Source organism: Neofelis nebulosa, chromosome 11 (genome assembly GCF_028018385.1).
Source record: "Neofelis nebulosa isolate mNeoNeb1 chromosome 11, mNeoNeb1.pri, whole genome shotgun sequence".
NCBI lineage: Eukaryota > Metazoa > Chordata > Mammalia > Carnivora > Felidae > Neofelis > Neofelis nebulosa.
The window spans coordinates 92,876,822-92,894,840 of NC_080792.1; the positions used below are offsets into that span (position 1 = coordinate 92,876,822).

At 52.8% G+C, this 18,019-nt stretch overlaps 1 protein-coding gene and 1 pseudogene across 1 annotated transcript in view; both read right to left on the minus strand.

The window, feature by feature from the left end:
• Positions 1-18,019, minus strand: part of TMEM132D (transmembrane protein 132D) — a 559,986-nt gene that overhangs the window by 79,903 nt on the left and 462,064 nt on the right. Inside the window, 1 exon segment of the mRNA XM_058691494.1 lies at positions 3,051-3,194. Coding sequence (XP_058547477.1) covers positions 3,051-3,194 — 144 coding nt within the window.
• Positions 14,332-14,430, minus strand: LOC131490644 (U6 spliceosomal RNA; annotated as a pseudogene).

Consider the following 18,019-nt stretch of genomic DNA (forward strand, 5'->3'; position numbering starts at 1 on the left):
GCTCCCTCTGTTGGGGCCCACAGCCCCCGCCAGGAGGAGCCAAGCAGCAGGTGCACACCCAGCGCTGTGCGGGGGGGGCCGACAGACGGGTGGAGGGCCCCCGCCCCTCCGGCCACTCTCCCGGCCTCCAGCTCGTCCACGAAGCTTGCTCAGTGTCTGGCCCCTTGCTTCCCCTGACAGAGGTCAGTAGCCGTCTTCTGCGGGGACCAACCCCGGGAGAACGGGCCGGGCCGGGTTACGCCCTGTTCCCAACGGGCATGTCTCTGCTGGACACACAAGGGTGGACCCTGAGCTGGGAAAATACTGCAAGGTGGCGAGTCCAGCTGTGACGGAGGGGCTGAGTCCCCCGTCCCCACAAGGGACCGGCCAGTCCACTTTGGAGCTGCTCGCGAACACCCAGAACCACAGTGGAGAAGAACAACTCAGCCCATGTCTTGGTGATACTCCAGCAAATCCGTCTTTTTTCCCACAGCCTGTGATAGACCAGCTGCCCATGGCACCACTTTGGGGGTTCCTAAAATCCCCTCACCCCCAAAGCCCAGTCCCAGGCAGTGGCAGGGTGGACGCATCTACAAAGCCCGTTCCCCTTCTGTGCCAACAGCACACAGAGCTGTCCTGGGGCCTCCCTTCCCCGCCTCTCTTCCGCGGATCATGTACTTTGGGGTGATCAGGCTTCGGACAGTCGGGGGGTCGGAGCTGCAGGCCGGGCTCAAGGATAAGGAGGACCACCTGGGTGGGTCCCAAGAAAGCAGGTGCCAGGACGGGCCCAGAAGGTCTGCCTGGGATTCGAGCCACGAAGAGGCGCCTGTCTCCTCCCACAGGGTGGCCTCTGGGAGCAAAGCCATACAGGAAGGAGCTCTGTCTCCAGGTGGGGGTTGAGAGAGACAGAGACAGAGAGACAGAGAGAGAGACAGAAAGAGACAGAGAGACAGAGGCAGAGACAGATGCAGAGAAAGAAAGACAGAGAGACAGAGAGAGAGACAGAGACAGGGAGACAGAAGGAGACAGAGAGTGAGAGAGACAGACACACAGAGAGAGACAGAAAGAGACAGAGACAGAGAGATTCAGAGAAAGAGACAAAGACAGAGAAAAGGAGATACAGAGATACAGAGAGTGACAGATATAGAGATAGAGAGATACAGAGAAACAGAAAGAGAGACACACAGAGAGAAACAGAGACAGAGAGACAGAGAGAGACAGGAAAGAGAAAGAGACAGAGACAGAGACACAGAGATACAGAGAAACAGAGAGAGAGACAGACACACAGAGAGAGACAGACACACAGAGAGAGACAGAGAGAGAGAGATACAGAGAAAGAGACAAAGACAGAAAAGGAGATACAGAGAGTGACAGATATAGAGACAGAGAGATACAGAGAAACAGAGAAAGAGATACAGAGACAGAGAGACACAGAAACAGAGTCAGAGAAACAGAGACAGAGAGACAGAGAGAGAGAGACAGAAAAGAGAAAGAGGCAGAGACAGAGACAGAGAGATACAGAGAGATTCAGAGAAACAGAGAGAAAGAGAGACAGACACAGAGAGGAAGGGAGGGGTGGGAATGTTCTCATGATACCTTCTGAGAGGTTTTATTTTATCTGAATAAAACCCCCCAAACTATCCCTGACTCTGGACTTCCCAATGACATCAGCCAGCAACACTTTCTGATCTTTTTTTTCTAAACTGGAGTCGGCGTGGGTGGGATTTCCCGTCATTTCCAGACCCCAGGACTCACGACGGACGTGACCGCTGAAGTCTGCTGGCTCCTAAGCTGTGCCTCCATCCGTGCGGCTTGAGATGCCCTTGAGACCCCGGGTTTCTGGGGGTGACTGCATGAGGCCCGGGATCACTCGGGTCGGTCTGGACTCTAGAGCATATGTGTAAGTGAGGACGGACTTCTTTGGTGACTGGTATCCCAAGCCTAACTCAGACCGCTGTGCACAAAAGGGATCCCAGTTCGGGAATGTTCCCGGCAAGCCTGGCTGGTCTGACAGGACTCGGGCTCTCGGGCGCCCTCACAGGACCTGGCTTCCCTGCAGAGTGCCTCTGCCTTCTCTGTTGTTGGACGTGTCCCTGGCAGGTCCCTTCCTCGAGAAGGTGACTGCAGGAGATCTTGTCAGGAGGGGAAATCTTTCACAGGAGTTGCATCCCGCGTCTCCAGGCTGCCCTTGTCGGCTGGGATTGGGACCCTGTCTCTCCCTGAGCCAGTGACGGGGTCCAGAGGGATGCAAGGCTTTATGGCCACGCTGGGTCACTCTGGCACCAGAAGCTGGAGTGGGGACAGCACCGTGTGTTACATGGATTAAGTGCAAAGACATAGAGGAACTTTCTGGAGAGCACGTTACTGTTATGGGAAGACGGGCAAGTGAGAGCTAGTGAGAACACACACGGATGTCCTTCACGGGAGCCCGCAGCCCTCTCTGCACGGACGCGTCCTCACTGCCCTCCTTCCCACCGCCCCCGCTGCCCGCGACGTGCTGCCATATCTTGTTTCGTCTGGCCGACCGCGTGCAGAACCGCCCTCAGTGTCTGGGAAGTGTTTCCACGATTCAGTGACACGTTTTCCCTTCTAGCTGGTTACCGACCGCACGGTTCGCTCATTCATTCAACGCACATTTGCTGAGCACGTCCTACGCGCCCAGGGTTGTAAGTGACGGGACAGAGCGCCGCAGGGAGGGAACCCGACAGCACTGCCCTCCCAGAGGGCACACGGAACACCCCCACTGACCTTGCTGTGAAGTCATCCCGGAGCACGGCTGCACCCTGGCCAGCCTGGGTCTGGCCCTCCTTCCCAGCCCCCGCACCGCCCCCCCCCACCCCCCGCCACGGCCTCCCCAGGGGGCAGGAAGAGGCCCAAAGCACCTGGCAAACGCTGAAGGTCAGGAGCTTTGCAGACCAGGCTCAGCCTCCAGCGTGGGTTTGTACCCTGTTCTACTACTGTGCAGGGGAGGGTCTCCGGACCCCAGCGGTGCGGCAGCCAGGACGGGCCGGTGGACACAGACACCGCCATGGCATCGGAGTCCCAGGGAGGACAGGGAGGTGTCGACTTGCCTTGATGACATCCTCGTCGGACGACCTGCACTCCACAGACGTGAGCACATCCGTCACCGTGCCGTCTTCCTCCACCGAGACCACCTTCACCGGGACGGCCACCGTCTTCCCCGTGAGGATGGCCGTGTTCAGGATCTCCGCCTCCTGGAACAACAAACACACCTGCCCGTCACACACCTCCCGCTGGGCGGACCGCCTCCCCGCCACCCCTGCAAACGCCCCAGCGCCAGCGCCGCCCGGAGCCGACGGTCTCCCGTCACCCGGACGTCCACAGGGAGAGTGTGATGGGGAGGGATGCCACGTGCGGAGGGGCAGGGGCGCATCTGACGAACGTCACCAAGTGCCAGGAGCCGTTCATCTGAATTTCCAGATGAGACCAACAGGCATTCGTATTCTCTCCGTTTGGTAGATGGCACAGAGAGGTTGTGTCACTGGCCCGAGGTCACACAGCTAGGAAACAGTGAGGTGGGATCTGAAGCCAGGGAGTCCGGCAGCTGAGTCCCCGTGAGAGCTATTCCAGCAGGTCTGAACTCACACAACACGCACGTCTGCCTTAAGCAGTGAGCTGTCGGCCAGGGGCGCAAAGCGCCGTAAACGGAGCTGAGGTCACCTGCTTCCTCCAGTGTGTGGGGGGCACGTGGACACTGAGACCCTCACTCTCTGACTCTTCCGCTCTGCCTGTCTCTCACCTCCTGTCCCTTTTCCGGGCTCTTGTTGGGTCCTGGCCCCTGTGCACATTTGTAGTGCCCTTGTGGCTCCAAGGACACACTCAGCCCCACCGATGTGACACTTGTGTGCAAAACACACACACGCACACGCTCACCCAAACATGCCTTCTGCCTGATAACCACGTTTTTCAGCTGAGCTCAAGGGGTGTCCCGCGGGATGTCCCCGCCTGCCCTTGTTATTTGCTTTCCGAGCTTCCCGAAGCCTGGGAAATACAGGCACAGAATCTCCTCTGTGGCACCTGTCACTGCTGCTGTCTCACTTGGGAGTCATTCAGTCGGTCATCCCTCTTCTAGGCCACCAGGTCCACGGGGCTGGATGTGCCTTCTGCCAACCCCCCCACCCCCCCAGTGCCCGGCGCAGTGCTAAGCTATGGCGAGCGGTGCACGTCTGCAGAATGTACGGCTGAGGACTTCAACAGGAGGACTGCAATCCACAACCCCCTCCCTGTTCTCAGTCCTGCGCACGAACCCCGACCTGAGCAGCGGCCGTGCTCCACACCTGTGCCCAGTGCACCTGTGCCTTCTTCAGATACTCCTACAGGGCTCTGGGAGGCCACATGAGCCCATTTCTCAGATGGGTAAAACTGAGCTCCAAGAACCAGAAGTGGGTCTCATTTCCCTCTGCGGGGACCGTCTCCTCCAATCACATGGCGATCAAAGTCCCCATGTAACCCGCAGCCTCTGTACAGCACGCTTGCCGAGTTCCAGCCCACAGTGTCATTGACCACACGCGACGGCGTCCCCGAGAGGCGTCGTATCGGCGCGAATGCGGAGTTTCCTCTGTAGGTCCGACCTTGTCTGGCCCACCCTTGGTAGAGGAACAGCAAAGCGCCTGGGGGGCTGCTGGGAGGTACATCTCTGTCTCTCAGAGCCAGGCTCGGGCAGGTTCTAGCTAATTTGATTTTCATGTGAAATCACAAACGCCCGTTTTAGGAGCGTGCCAGAAGAAGGAATAGAAATGTATCATCTTCGCATTGCATAACTGTTTTCCTTATGTTAACTTTATTTCTTACGTAAGATCTTTTTTCCTTACAGGACGAGGTTCATCTTATAATTAGCTCCTTTGGTTTAGATTTGGATGCAACACTACATACACACACACACACACACACACACACACACACACACGCATATATATACATCTGCATATGTATTTTTTTCTTTATTTAATTCTGAGAGACCTCCAGTTTGGAATGTTCCTGAATCTCAAAGACCATGCCTGATACTGTCTCCATACGCAGGAGCCTCCAAAGGCCCGTTGATTATGCACTTGGGTTTGGTTTTGTTCCCTCCTCTGAGTTCCCAGCCTGATGTGATTTCATCTTGGGCACAAACACCGTAAAAGAGTGAAGGGGTGGGGGGGGGGGGGAGTGAGGCTATGGTGCTACTTTCTGCTGCATCTGGGGAGAGGGGCCCGCGTGCACGCTCCTACTGAACGGGTAGAGATCCAAGAGGACCGTTCACACTTTGGAAAAACACGGGAAAATGCTCCTTAAGTCTCTGGCCCAAACTGGCTCATCCCAAGGGAAGGAGCAGACCGGGCTGGGGAGCGGGGCATCATGTCCGATGACATGAGTTTCAGGGAAGAGGAGAGCGATTTTGCACCTCCGTGCAGGAAGGGTTACGAGCATCTCTGTCCACCAGTAAAACCCGAGAGGCCTTCAGCGTGTGCACACGGACGCCAGCACGGGAAGGAACGGCGGCGGGAATTAGCTGGCGACCATCTGTAAGCCCAGATGTCTGGGGTGCTCCCCTGGCCTCCGAATGGGCATGCCACTCTGCCTGCAGGACCTCGTGGGGATTCGTGAGGCAACTTTCAAGTCCTCCCTGCCTTCTCTGTGCACGTCCAGGTTTTCGAGGTCAAGAGCGCTCTCTCCGGCGCAGCTCTGCCGTCCCCGGGAGGCGAATGACAGGTGCACAGCTTGTAAAAGTCTCCAGGTAAGAGGTGGTGGACGTGCCCTGCACATTCGACCCGTAAGTGCCCGGATGATTAGATGCCATAAATCCCTAGAGAGCTCAGCTGCCTTACGGTCATGGGCTCTCTTCACCCCAGGCTTTCAGAGCTGGGAAATCAAGGAAGGAACCTCTTGAGAAAGCTCGTGTCCATCCTCACTGGTGGCTCCATGCTCCCTCTGCTACCTGGATGCTGTGCACGCCAGCAGTGACTCACTGGGTATCTGACCACAGAGCATCGGGCTCTCCAGAGGCCAGGAGGAGGCAAAAATGGCGGGAGAAGGTGACGGTGCCTTGCGAAAAAAGGGGCAACCTCGTAAGAGAGGCCACAGATAACGTTTCTGGGGATTCGACTCTTTATCTCTTGTAAGGAAGCAATCCCTGTCCGGATTTTGCTGGAGAGGCGATGACTCACATCTCTGCCCGGATCCCCTCTAGAAACCGACTCTGGCACAAGGATTCAAGGGCGGTTTATTTGGGGGGTTCGGGAAGTGTCAGTAGGGGAGCAGGGAAGAGAGAGCCAGGAAGGCGCGTGGGCCACGCCAGCTGCCACGGTGGACAGCTGGAGCTTGATCCCGCAGGACTGGGCTGTGATGCAAAACACCATGCGTGTCAGATATTTCAGACATTCCCTTGCAGGGAAATTACCTAAAATACACACTTAAAAATAATTCCATGGTGGGGCGAGGGAGCTGGGTTATTTATACGGCACCTCCTGAGAGGTGCTCCGGGGGCCGACCGTGCCCGGCAGGTCCAGCCTGCTGCACGAGCAGAGGAGGCAGCCCTCCGTGGTTTCAGAGAACACTCTGGACGGGTGCTGTCCAGAGCGCTCTGCCCGCGTGGGGTATGGAGCTGGGGCACGGGGCAGGATCTGCTGCGGTAAAACCGAGGAATATAGCGTCTCATACCAAGGTCTGATGGATTGGGCCCGGAATTAGAGTGTTTGTTTCTCTTAAACTTCCTCACGCCTCTGGCAGCCTGATTTTCTGCTCTGTGAACACAGTCACGGGTTCACCTTCACCCTCCAACATCCATTTGAAAAACAGAGGGGAGGAAATGATGGAGAGATAAATACGGCACGGGGGCCCTTCTAGAACGCACCGCGAGGTTGACCGGGGGGGTTGCCCACTTGGTGTCCACCCTCCTTTCTGCCCTCCTCGAAAACCCCCCATTTTCTCTGAGGCTGTAAGATGCCCAGCTAAAATTACTGCTTTTTTGGGGGGGGGCTGCCCTTACTCTGTGACACAGTTCTGGTCCGTGAGATATAAACGGAAGTCAGTTGGTGAGGCTCCCAAAAGAGTTCGTTGAAAAAAAAAAAAAAAGCAGATTCTGAACGTTGATTTGTGTTTCCCCATTCTTCCTGCTGTCAGCACAGAGGATACTGGAGTTGGGGCTGTGTCCTGCACCCCAAAGGTGAGGGCGTGAGGCTAAAATGCATCATGTTGGGGGTCGAGGGCAGGGAATCTGTTGCCGGAGCGTTGGGGGCAAATTCTGCCTTGGACGAGGCCCCCTGGGTGACCTTGGGTGACTCACCTAACTCTCGGTGCCTCATAAGCTTTGACTATGGACTGAGGACACAGCAGTGCCCCCCTCCCGCATCTGCCCCGGGTTTGGTGACTTAGTAATGCTGGAGAGCTTACAACAGTGGCCGGTGCCTCGCCCACCCTGTCTCTGACTGTCTCATAAACACGCAGGTGTGAGTGGTGGCTGGGCCAGAGTGGACAGCGTCCCCCCAGCATCCGCGTCCGCTCACAACCTCAGAATACGACCTCATGCGGGAAGACGGAGCTTTGCGGATATAATCAGTTAAGTTCAAATGAGGTCGTCCTGGATGGGGGTGGACCCTCATTTAATGGCTGGTGTCCTTATGAGACCAGAAGACACAGATGGTTCTGTGGGGCTGCAGGCGGGGGACATCAAGGAAGCCAGCAGCCACCGAGGCTGGAGGAGATAAGGAAGTATTCTCCCCCAGAGCCTTGCGAGGGAGCGTGGTCCTGCCGCCATCTTGATTTTGGGCTGTGACCTCAGAACGGCGTGCGGACAGATGTCTGCTGTTTTTCGGCCACCACGTTTGTGGTGCCGTGTTTCGGTGGCCCCAGGAAACCGGTACGATGGCCGAGCCAAAGAGAAGGAAGCGGACGCCAGCGAGATGGATCAGAACACTAATCCCGGACGCCCCCTCCAAACGCACGGCACGGCAAATTCTGAGATCTTGCTCATTCACACCTGTGTGCGTGTTCTGTGGCTCACAGACGGGCCACAGTCCCATCACAGACCGCCTGCCAGAAACAGGCCCTCCCTTTTCCCACGTCTTGGGCTGAAACCAGCAAGTCGAACTGCCTATTGTTCCTAATGAGGGGGGAGGAAACACTTTTTTTGTCTTCACCGTCACCGTGGCCCCTTTGGAGATCACGCACCATTTTAATATGTGGTTCTGAGACCATCCACATATGTCGCACTGGAGGCGTAGGGTTGGAAGAAATACAAAGAAGCGTGGCGTTGGCGGTCTCACCGCTTCAACCTCAACCAAAGCATCGCGGGTAAGCTTCAAGCAGCCCGCCGGAGGAGGGCAGACAAGGGCAGACATCCCGTAACACCACCGGCGGCCGCCAGCCACGTCCCTCCCCTGCACACGCTGAGTGTGTCACAGCATCTTACTCCCTGAGAGAGACACCTGGGAGACGGGCATTTCCAGCAGGGGGAAACACAGTCAGCGGGCACACTACGCCTGACTCAGCGTGGACGTGCACAAGGGAAGCATTTCCTACCTGGGCCACCAACGAGGACCTTAAGAAAGGGTACAAGCTCTCCCCCAAACAGGGCTTGAGTGCAATACCGCGGCCGAGTTCCTTATAACATCTTTTATTACGAGTCCCGCGGACGGAAGCTTCTGGTTTTGCCTGCCAACCTCTTGTCCGTAACCGTGCACCCATTTTCCTCTGGGAAAATCATCCCTTTTCCTTCGGAAGGAGAGTCACAGCAATCCTCCCCGCCCCCGGCCCAGAGTAGGCTGGCATCCTCTACACGCGGTGGGGCCTGTCCCCCTGGGACAGAACTCCACTCAAGGGGAGCGGGCAGGAGCCGAGATGCTGGGATCTCCTACGCAGTCAGCGGCACCTGAAAACCGGTCGTTCAGCCTGTTGTCTGCATTTCCATGAAGGTCCTGGCTCCCACCTTTCTGGCTGTCCCATCCATTCTTTGGGAGAGCCCATGTTCTTTCACTAAATTCCTTTCTAAAAATTTTTTTTAAATGTTTACTCATTTTTGAGAGACAGAGAGAGAGCAAGCCAGGGAAGGGCAGAGAGAGAGGGAGACACAGAATCCGAAGCAGGCTCCAGGCTCTGAGCGGTCAGCACAGAGCCTGACGTGGGGCTCGAACTCACAAACTGAGAGAATCATGACCTGAACCAAAGTTGGATGCTTAACCAATTGAGCCACCCAGGCACCCCATCACTAAATTCCTTTTTAGAGGATGGTTCTTATGTTAAGTGTTCTAACACACACACACACACACACACACACACACACACACACACATAATAATGATGATGATGATGATGATAATGGAAACTTTGTAAGGTGATGCCTATGTCTGTGGCCTTGATCATGAGGCTGGTTTCACAGGTATGTATACTCCGGTCCAGACTCAACGAGCTACATACATTAACTATGCACAGCTTTGTAAACGTCAACAATACCTCAAAAGTAGTTAAAAAAAACAAAACAAAACAAAACAAAAACCAAAAAACCAAACTTAACCAGAATCAATTTCCTTTGCTTCCAAGGAACTGTAATCAACACAGTTGACCAGGAAGGTGGATGAAAGCACATTGGTTCACAGGGTTTCCTCCCAATTCTCACTGGGATGCAGACTTCGTACTTGGTAACAATTACCAAGCTCAGTCCCCAACTTGCGGGCTGGAGACGGCATTAGTCTGAATCTGCACCAGAGCACAGCCTGGGGCGGCGATGGGTGGAGTTGATTTATTTGCAAGGGAGGGGGGGGGGGGTCAGGGGAGAGGCGTGGGAGGCAGACAGGTGGTGCTATCAACCTTGCAAGCAGGGACCCTGGGCACTAGTGTCTGCAGAGGCCTGGCCTCCCAGAATTGTCTGACGTCAGGCTGAAAGCAGGAGTTCCCTCCAGGGTGTCATCTGCCCACCTGTGCGGAGGTCAGGTGGCTACACAGTTCTTCTGTGTCAGGAGAGAAACTGCCCACGACAAAGTCTGGGACACGTATCTCACTTTCTAAAAAACAAAAGAACACACCTAGGCTTTCTTGTTTGCACGGAGACTTGTGGCCAGAAATGACAGTCACTCACACAGCAGGTTTCAGAAGCAACGCTTCTACTCTGTTCCGCTTATAATCGTCGGAGAAGGGAGACACTCAATGAGACGGCATCAAATGCGCCGCTGAGGCAAGGACACACACGTGGGCGCATCCCTCCAGGGCATCTGGAGACGACTCACATGCCCTGTGTCAAGGATCCAGGCGGACAGGGCGGACCCCCTCTGGGAAGGTCCCCTGCAGGGCTCTGGGAGCTCACTGCACGTGTACCTGCAACATCGTCCCTCCCTCCTGCTACTTCTGCAACCGCACTGCTCCTATTATAGATGGGCCCCACCTGTCTCCATATATTTACTCCTTCTTCAAGAATATCCTGGAAACCACGGTCAGTCTTGAGAGATACTGTGCAGGTCCAGGATCTTAGCCGTAGACAACGCAATCCACTCTCGTTCATTTCAGCAGAAAGGGGTTTGCCGAGGCATCGGCGCTGTTGACGGGGTTGCGGAAACAGACCCCCACTGACCTCCCGAGATCAGTGTGCGGAACCCCTCAGTGTTCCTGCCTCGCACCTGCTGCTTCTGCCCCGACTGGGATGCTGGGGGATCAGGCACATTGGTTTAGACCCTCGTTGACACTCCCCACCTCCCACATACCTCGCCTTCCCCCTGCTGGGAAGAAAGCGTCACACAGGCACATCCAATTGGCAGAGACCGAACCACAAGCCTGATCCCTCAGGGACGCTCTGTTCTCTCCCAGGGGAGGCCGAGCAAAGCAGATTTGTGGAATTTATTTAGAGAACACGAGATTTCCACAGCAAGGGGCTGTAAAGGATGGAGAGAGAGTGTCTTCTGGGCAGCTGCATTTGGTGGTTTGCCACGACCTGTATCAGCATCGCATGCCCTGGGATCTTTGTGATGTTTAAGTACAAAAAGGCATATTCTGCTAGGTCTGTTGGTTCTCTTTAATTGAAATTTTACTCATTTTATATTTAGTATTATTTTTTAAATCATGGTTTTAAATTTGCATCCAAATTAGTTAACATTTAATCTTATAAGGATTTCAGGAGTAACATTTAGTGATTCATCACTTACATACAACACCCAGTGCTCATCCCAACAAGTGCCCTCCTTAATGCCCACCGTCCATTTAGCCCATCCCCCATCCCCCACCCCCCACCCCCACCCCCACCAGCAACCCTCAGTGTGTTCTCTGTATTTAAGAGTCTCTTAGGGTTTATCTCCCTCTCGGTTTTTATACTATTTTTCCTTCCCTTCCCCTATGTTCATCTATTTTGTTTCTTAAATTCCAAATATGAGAGAAATCATACTTGTCTTTCTCTGACAAATATCACTTAGTATAATACCCTCCAGTTCCATCCAGTTACAAATGGCAAGATTCCATTCTTTGTTATCGCCAAGGAATACTCCATTGTATCTATATACCACATCTTCTTTATCCATTCATCCATCGATGGACATTTGGGCTCTTTCCATACTTTGACTATTGTCGATAGTGCTGCTATGAACGTTGGGGTGCGTGTGCCCCTTCGAAACAGCACCCCTGTATCCCTTGGATAAATACCTAGTAGTGCAACTTCTGGGTCGCAGGGTAGTTCTATTTTTAAGTTTTTGAGGGACGTCCATACTGTCTTCCAGAGGGGCTGCACCAGTTTGCATTCCCACCAACAATGCAAAAGAGATCCTCTCTCTGCGCATCCTCACCAACATCTGTTGTTGTCTGAGTTGTTAATGTGAGCCATTCTGACAGGTGTGAGATGGTATCTCATTGTGGTTTTGATTTGTGTTTCCCTGATGATGAGTGATGTGGAGCATTTTTTCGTGTGTCTGTTGGCCATCTGGATGTCTTCTTTGGAGAAGTGTCTATTCACGCCTTTTGCCCATTTCTTCATTGGATTATTTGGTTTTTTGGGAGCTGAGTTTGATAAGTTCTTAATACATTGTGGATACTAACCCTTTATCCGATATGTCATTTGCAAACATCTTCCATTCCGTCGGTTGCCTTTTAGTTTTGTTGATTGTTTCCTTCGCTGTGCAGAAGCTTTTTATTTTGATGTGGTTCCAGTAGTTCATTTTTGCTTTGGTCTCCCTTGCCTCCGGAGACGTGTCTAGTAAGAAGCTGCTGCGGCCGAGGTCAAAAAGGTTGGTGCCTGTTTTCTCCTCTAGGATTTTGATGGCTTCATGTCTTATGTTTAGGTCTTTTATCTAATTTGAGTTTATTTTTGTGTAAGATGTAAGAAACTGGTTCAGGTTCGTTCTTCTGCATGTCACTGTCCAGTTTTCCCAACACCAGTTGCTGAAGAGACTATCTTTTCTCCATTGGATATTCTGTCCCGCTTTGTCAAAGATTAGTTGGCCATACGTCTGTGGGTCTGTTTCTGGGTTTTCTATTCTGCTCCATTGATCTGAGTGTTTGTTTTTGTGCCAGTACCATACTGTCTTGGTGATTACAGCTTTGTAATATAGCTTGAAGTCTGGGATTGTGATGCTTCCTGCTTTGGTTTTCTTTTTCAGCCCTCTAAAAGCCCCTAAAATGTTATTATATTGGCATCATTTACCCTTGGCTCTAGACCCCACCTCCAACAACACAGAGAAGTATGACCTTATGATTCTTTGTCCACAAGAGACTGAATTCTAGGACGTCAAATGTCAGAGGGGCGTAAGATACAAGAATTCAGTTTACATTAGCCAACTTAACAATAAAATATTAAAAAAATAAATCAATCTCTGTAATTTTGCAAATATTTGTATAAACTTAGAGAAAATTTTAATATTAAAAAAATAAAACAATATACTCTGCAGTTAAAGACAGATGTTCATATCTGGTATAAAAGTGATTTTCTTCCTCCTGCTAAATTATATCATACTTAAAGGTGATATTTGAAATATGGGGGGAAAACCCTAAAACACACAGTATGGCATGAGTCGTGACTGATCGGAAGACATACCTGGTCAGTCAGTCTGGATGCTGACGGTTATGTCACATGATCGGATTTCAGTGTAAGACAGAAAAAGGAAGGCTCAGGAGGCATGCCACTTGTCCCCCTGTATTTTCCAGGTCCCTTGCAGTTAGACAGAGCCACACGACACTCACAGCTCCCAAAATGGGAGGGAAGTGTTGTCTTACTTCTTGGGTTGGGGCAATAAAGCTTTCATGCACAATTACGACCTTTCTCATCCGCTGCCCTGGTGACTGAGGAGGCCGCCATGTTCCAGATGGAGCTGCCATGTTCCAGATGGGGCCGCCATGAGATGGGAGAGCCTGTTAGCCTGGTTACCCCAGTCACCGTGCGGAGAAGAGCTTTCTACTGACCCATGCAGGACAGGAAGCAAGAGTAATGAATATGCTTTCCTCGTCTTCAGGCAACAAAGACTTCTGGGGCCACTGGCTACCGGATAACACCTAATCTATCCTAACTAACATACGACACTTCCCAACTCCAGTTTCCAAAAATAAAAATATTCATGAACACTCTGAACTCTGCCCCAAGCCGAAACAGATTGCTCAGGTATGAAAAGCTAACCTTGCCTCCACATGCTGGGCGGCTGGCCCACTGTCTCCTGATTTCTGTTGTCGTGAGCTCGGACAGACCCGGCCCAACTCAGTGCGGAGACCAGACCCCTCTGCAGCTGTGTTCTTCCCCAGTGTGATTTCTTAACTGTGGTTCTTTTCCTAAGTCTTTTTCGATGCATTTCCCCACAAAGATCAATAACCCAATGAACAGAAGGATGACTCATCACCCTGTCCTTGTTTTTTGATGGTTTGGTCAAGCTCTGTTATTCCAGCCCCCGCGACCTATGCCCGCATAAATAACATACACTTACTAGACGATGGGCTGCAGTCTGCCATTCATACCACATGAAACAAAAGAGCTGGTACGTGAGCATCGAAATACTACATTTCACTAGCAATAATGCTGCATCGCGATAAGTAACTTGCATGCTTCTTTTAGTTTATATTTTTTAATTTTTAAATATAATTTATTGTCCAATTGGGTTCCATACAACACCCAATGCTCATCCCAACAAGTGCCCTCCTCCCATGCCTTTTTAAAAAAAATACGGAATGCCTGGGGCACCTGGGTGGCTCAGTCGGTTGAGCGTCCAACTTTGCCTCAGGTCATGATCTCGCAGTTCGTGAGTTCGAGCCCCGCGTCGGGCTCTGTGCTAATGGCTCAGAGCCTGGAGCCTGTTTCAGATTCTGTGTCTCCCTCTTTCTCTCTGCGTCTTCCCCACTCACGCTCTGTCTCTCTCTGTCTCTCAAAACTGAATAAATGTTAAAAAATTTTTTGAAAAATAAAATACGGAATGCTTCAGAAATTTGTGCATCATCCTTGCAAAGGGCCATGCTGATTTTCTCTGTGTCGCTCCAAGTTTAGCAGACCTGTTGCCAAAGGGGGCACCTGTGTGCTTCTTTTAACAAGTGGGGCGCATCCGTCAATTTGGCCTGTGCTGCAAACACATTTATGAACCCCTCTGTTTTTAAAAGCTGCTGACAGCTTAGAGCCTGAACCTTTTGGATTCTGTGTCTCCTTCTCTCTCTGCCCTCAGTTTAATGTGACATCAGCGCCTCAGTTTAATGGTTGCGGCACAGTATGGAGAATTACCGCGTTCCAGCAGCCGTAGCAGGTAAAATGCAATTATCGTCCCACCCGTGGGGAAGTGGCAAAGATGCCACACAGCAGAGCCCACACGGGGCTGATGGCCGCGTGCGCCTCTCGCTGGCCGGGCCGTCTTCCGGAAGCCGCTGAAGCAAGTCAGGTGCATGGTGCTTCTTCTCTATGTGAATGAAAACACACCACCTCGTGGTTGAAATGCTCCACTTGTGGAAGGGTTTACCATAAAATGCCACCAAAGGCCATCCTTATCTCCATTCCTTCCCACTATTTCGTTCCCCTCTGGCCACCCCTTTGGACTCCTAACTGTCACCGAGGCGTTTTCATCTGTCTAAACAACACGCTACGTTACACTTTCTCGGTATGGCGGGCTCAGCCATCATCTGCCGATTTTCTGGCACGACGGGTGAAACCTCGTCTCTCTCTGTTTTCTCAACCACCACAAGTAGATTCCTGTTTTGGTTCTTCCGTGGGCTTTATTTCTAACCTGAAGCAAACACACCTCTAATCAAGACACAACGTGTTGTAGGTGCCCGGGTGGCTCAGTCGGTTAAGCGTCCAACTTCGGCTCAGGTTATGATCTCGCGGTTCGTGGGTTTGAGCTCCGCGTCGGGCTCTGTGCTGACGGCTTAGAGCCTGAACCTTTTGGATTCTGTGTCTCCTTCTCTCTCTGCCCCTCCCCTACTCACGCTCTGTCTCAAAAACGAATCAACCTTAAACAAAAAAAATTAAAGAGATGCTGTGTCGATTCTTGAGGGGTTGTGTCTGCAGAGGCGGTGACACTCCTCCTGGGTGGTGGCGGACACAGGGTGCCCTGGCCTTCAGTACGGGCTGGCCTCTGTGACTCACACGTGTGGTCGACATGCCGTGCAGGTAAGGTTGTGCTACTTGTGAGGCTTGGCCACGGAGCCACTGTGTTTTCTCCGATGATGCTCGTTCGTGGAACTTGGCCACCAAGGTGTGTGGAGGCCCAGGTGCACAGGAGGGGCCAGCGGAGGTGGTCTGGTCCACGGCCATGGCTGTGACCCATTGCCCACCCCACAGACATGACCACGAGGAAGCCTTCCAGAGGACTCCCTGCCCCAGCGGAAGCCGCCTCACCGAGTCCCATCAACTCCTAGAACCCTAACGAGAGCATAAGTGGCCACTGCTGCATGACCACTGGCGTCCCCTCACGCAGCCACGGACGCCTGAGACCCCCACGCACCGTAGGAAACGACAGTATGAGCCTGGTTCCAACTCCCGCCCACTCTTCCTACCACCACGGCCTCCCAACATCTTCTCGTTTCCAGCTGACACTTCCTTCTTCCCAGGGCTGACAACGCCCCCACCGTGCCCCCAACTACCACACAGCCTTCCATGCTTTATACGAAGGTTGAGTCCAGAAGCTGGAATCTGGAAACGGGCCTCCGATGCTCACACACCGTGGGGCCGTTTTCCAGCCTCCAGGCTACTGCTGTTCTGGGCCAGATAATGCCTTGTTTTCGGGCTATCGTGTGCACTTTGTATGTTTAGCAGCATCCCTGCACTCAACCCACTGGATGCCAGGAACGGCCTCTTCCAGCCGTGGCAACAAGAGACGTCTGCAGGCTTCTCCAAACGTCCCCTGGGAAGTGGTGGGGGGGCGGGCGGCCTCGAGACCGTGCTGCAGGAGTGAACCGTGCCAGGGACTCTGTCCTGTGTCCTGTTATTTCTGTGTCCACGTGTTCCTGGTCGCCTCTTCTTCTGCCTTGCCTTTGCTTGTTTTAATAAACAGAATGCACCAAAGGATGGGGGAGGTTTTCAAAGCACAGAAGCAGGAGGGAAATCCTCAATTTTCTTCCTGTTGGTGGCAATTACAGGCTTTGCAGCATACAGGGCTTTGTGTGACCAGAGCCGGCAGAGCCGGCAGGCTGTATGTGGTCAATGTACTCTTGAAAACCAAATATAAATCAACGTTTAAAATCGTATTTTTTTTACACCAGAGGAGTTTCCTATTAAAAGTGATCCTAAGAGGGGCACCTGGGTGGCTCACTCGGTTAGGCGTCTGACTTCGGCCCAGGTCACGATCTCACGGTTCGTGGGCTCGAGCCCCGCGTCGGGCTCTGTGCTGACGGCTCGGAGCCCAGAGCCTGCTTCGGATTCTGTGTCTCCCTCTCTCTCTGCCCCTCCCCCACTCACACTCTGTCTATCAAAAAAGGAATAAACATTAAAAAAATCTAAAAAAATTTATAATCGAGGGGCACCTGGGTGGCTCAGTCGGTTAAGCGTCCGACTTCGGCTCAGGTCATGATCTCACGGTCCGTGAGTTCGAGCCCCGTGTCGGGCTCTGTGCTGACGGCTCGGAGCCCAGAGCCTGCTTCGGATTCTGTGTCTCCCTCTCTCTGCCCCTCCCCCGCTCATGCTCTCTCTCTCTCTCTCTCTCTCTCTCTCTGTGTATCAAAAATAAATAAACTTAAAAAAAAATGATCCCAAGATAGTAAGTTCTAGGCCCAACTCAAATGCTATATCTTTCTTAATCCCTCCAGGTGGAAATGATCAGTGTTACTGTCTATAGTTTATTATCGACATTACATAAGAAAAATTATATATGGAGACAGTAGAGCCTGGTTCTGGGGCCAGACAGCGTGACTTTGAACCCTACTTTCTATACCTACTAGCTCCAGGACTGTAGACAACCTAGGTAGGGACTGCACCGTGCCTCAGTTTCCTCATGTGTTCAGTGGGGACTGTGAACATTTCCATGTTATTGGCTGGAAGTGAGGACCGAATATGTGAGAGGCACTCAGAACCGTGACTGGCAGGTGGTAAGAAAACCACGTGTTAGCATCGTCATATGGTCACTCGACGTGGCCTCAGGATTTCTTCCCGCCATGCCTAGCAGCCTGAGAGCAGGAGCCGGGAAGGGGAGCCCAGGCTGAATAGCGTGAGCCCTCCCTTGGCACGGCTGGGCGATCTCGGCCAAGTCACGTACCCCCTCGGGCCAACTTTCCCGTCTTTCAAGAAGATCTCAATGGCATCTGGGAAAGCCTGCTCATGTGCGGGTCACGTAGGCACTGTGCACCTCGTTTTTCTGACCTGGAAAGCGGGGTTCTAAGTAGCATCTACCTTGGTGAGTTCTCGTGAGGGACGGGTACGCTAACGCATGCCAAGTGTTCAAACGGTGCTTGGCATCGCCAATTTTTCAATAGGTTGGCTATTATTAGCAGTATCATAAGACATGCGGTGACTTATATTAATTCAGGATGTTCTTGGCAGAAGGAAAAAGTGAGAGAGAGACTGAGAGAGGGAGGGAAGCAGGGGGTGAGCAAAGGGGAGGGGAGGCGGGGAGACACAACCCAACTGCACGCCCGTGAGCGCTGGCCCTGTCCTGGAGCGAGACCGTGGGGA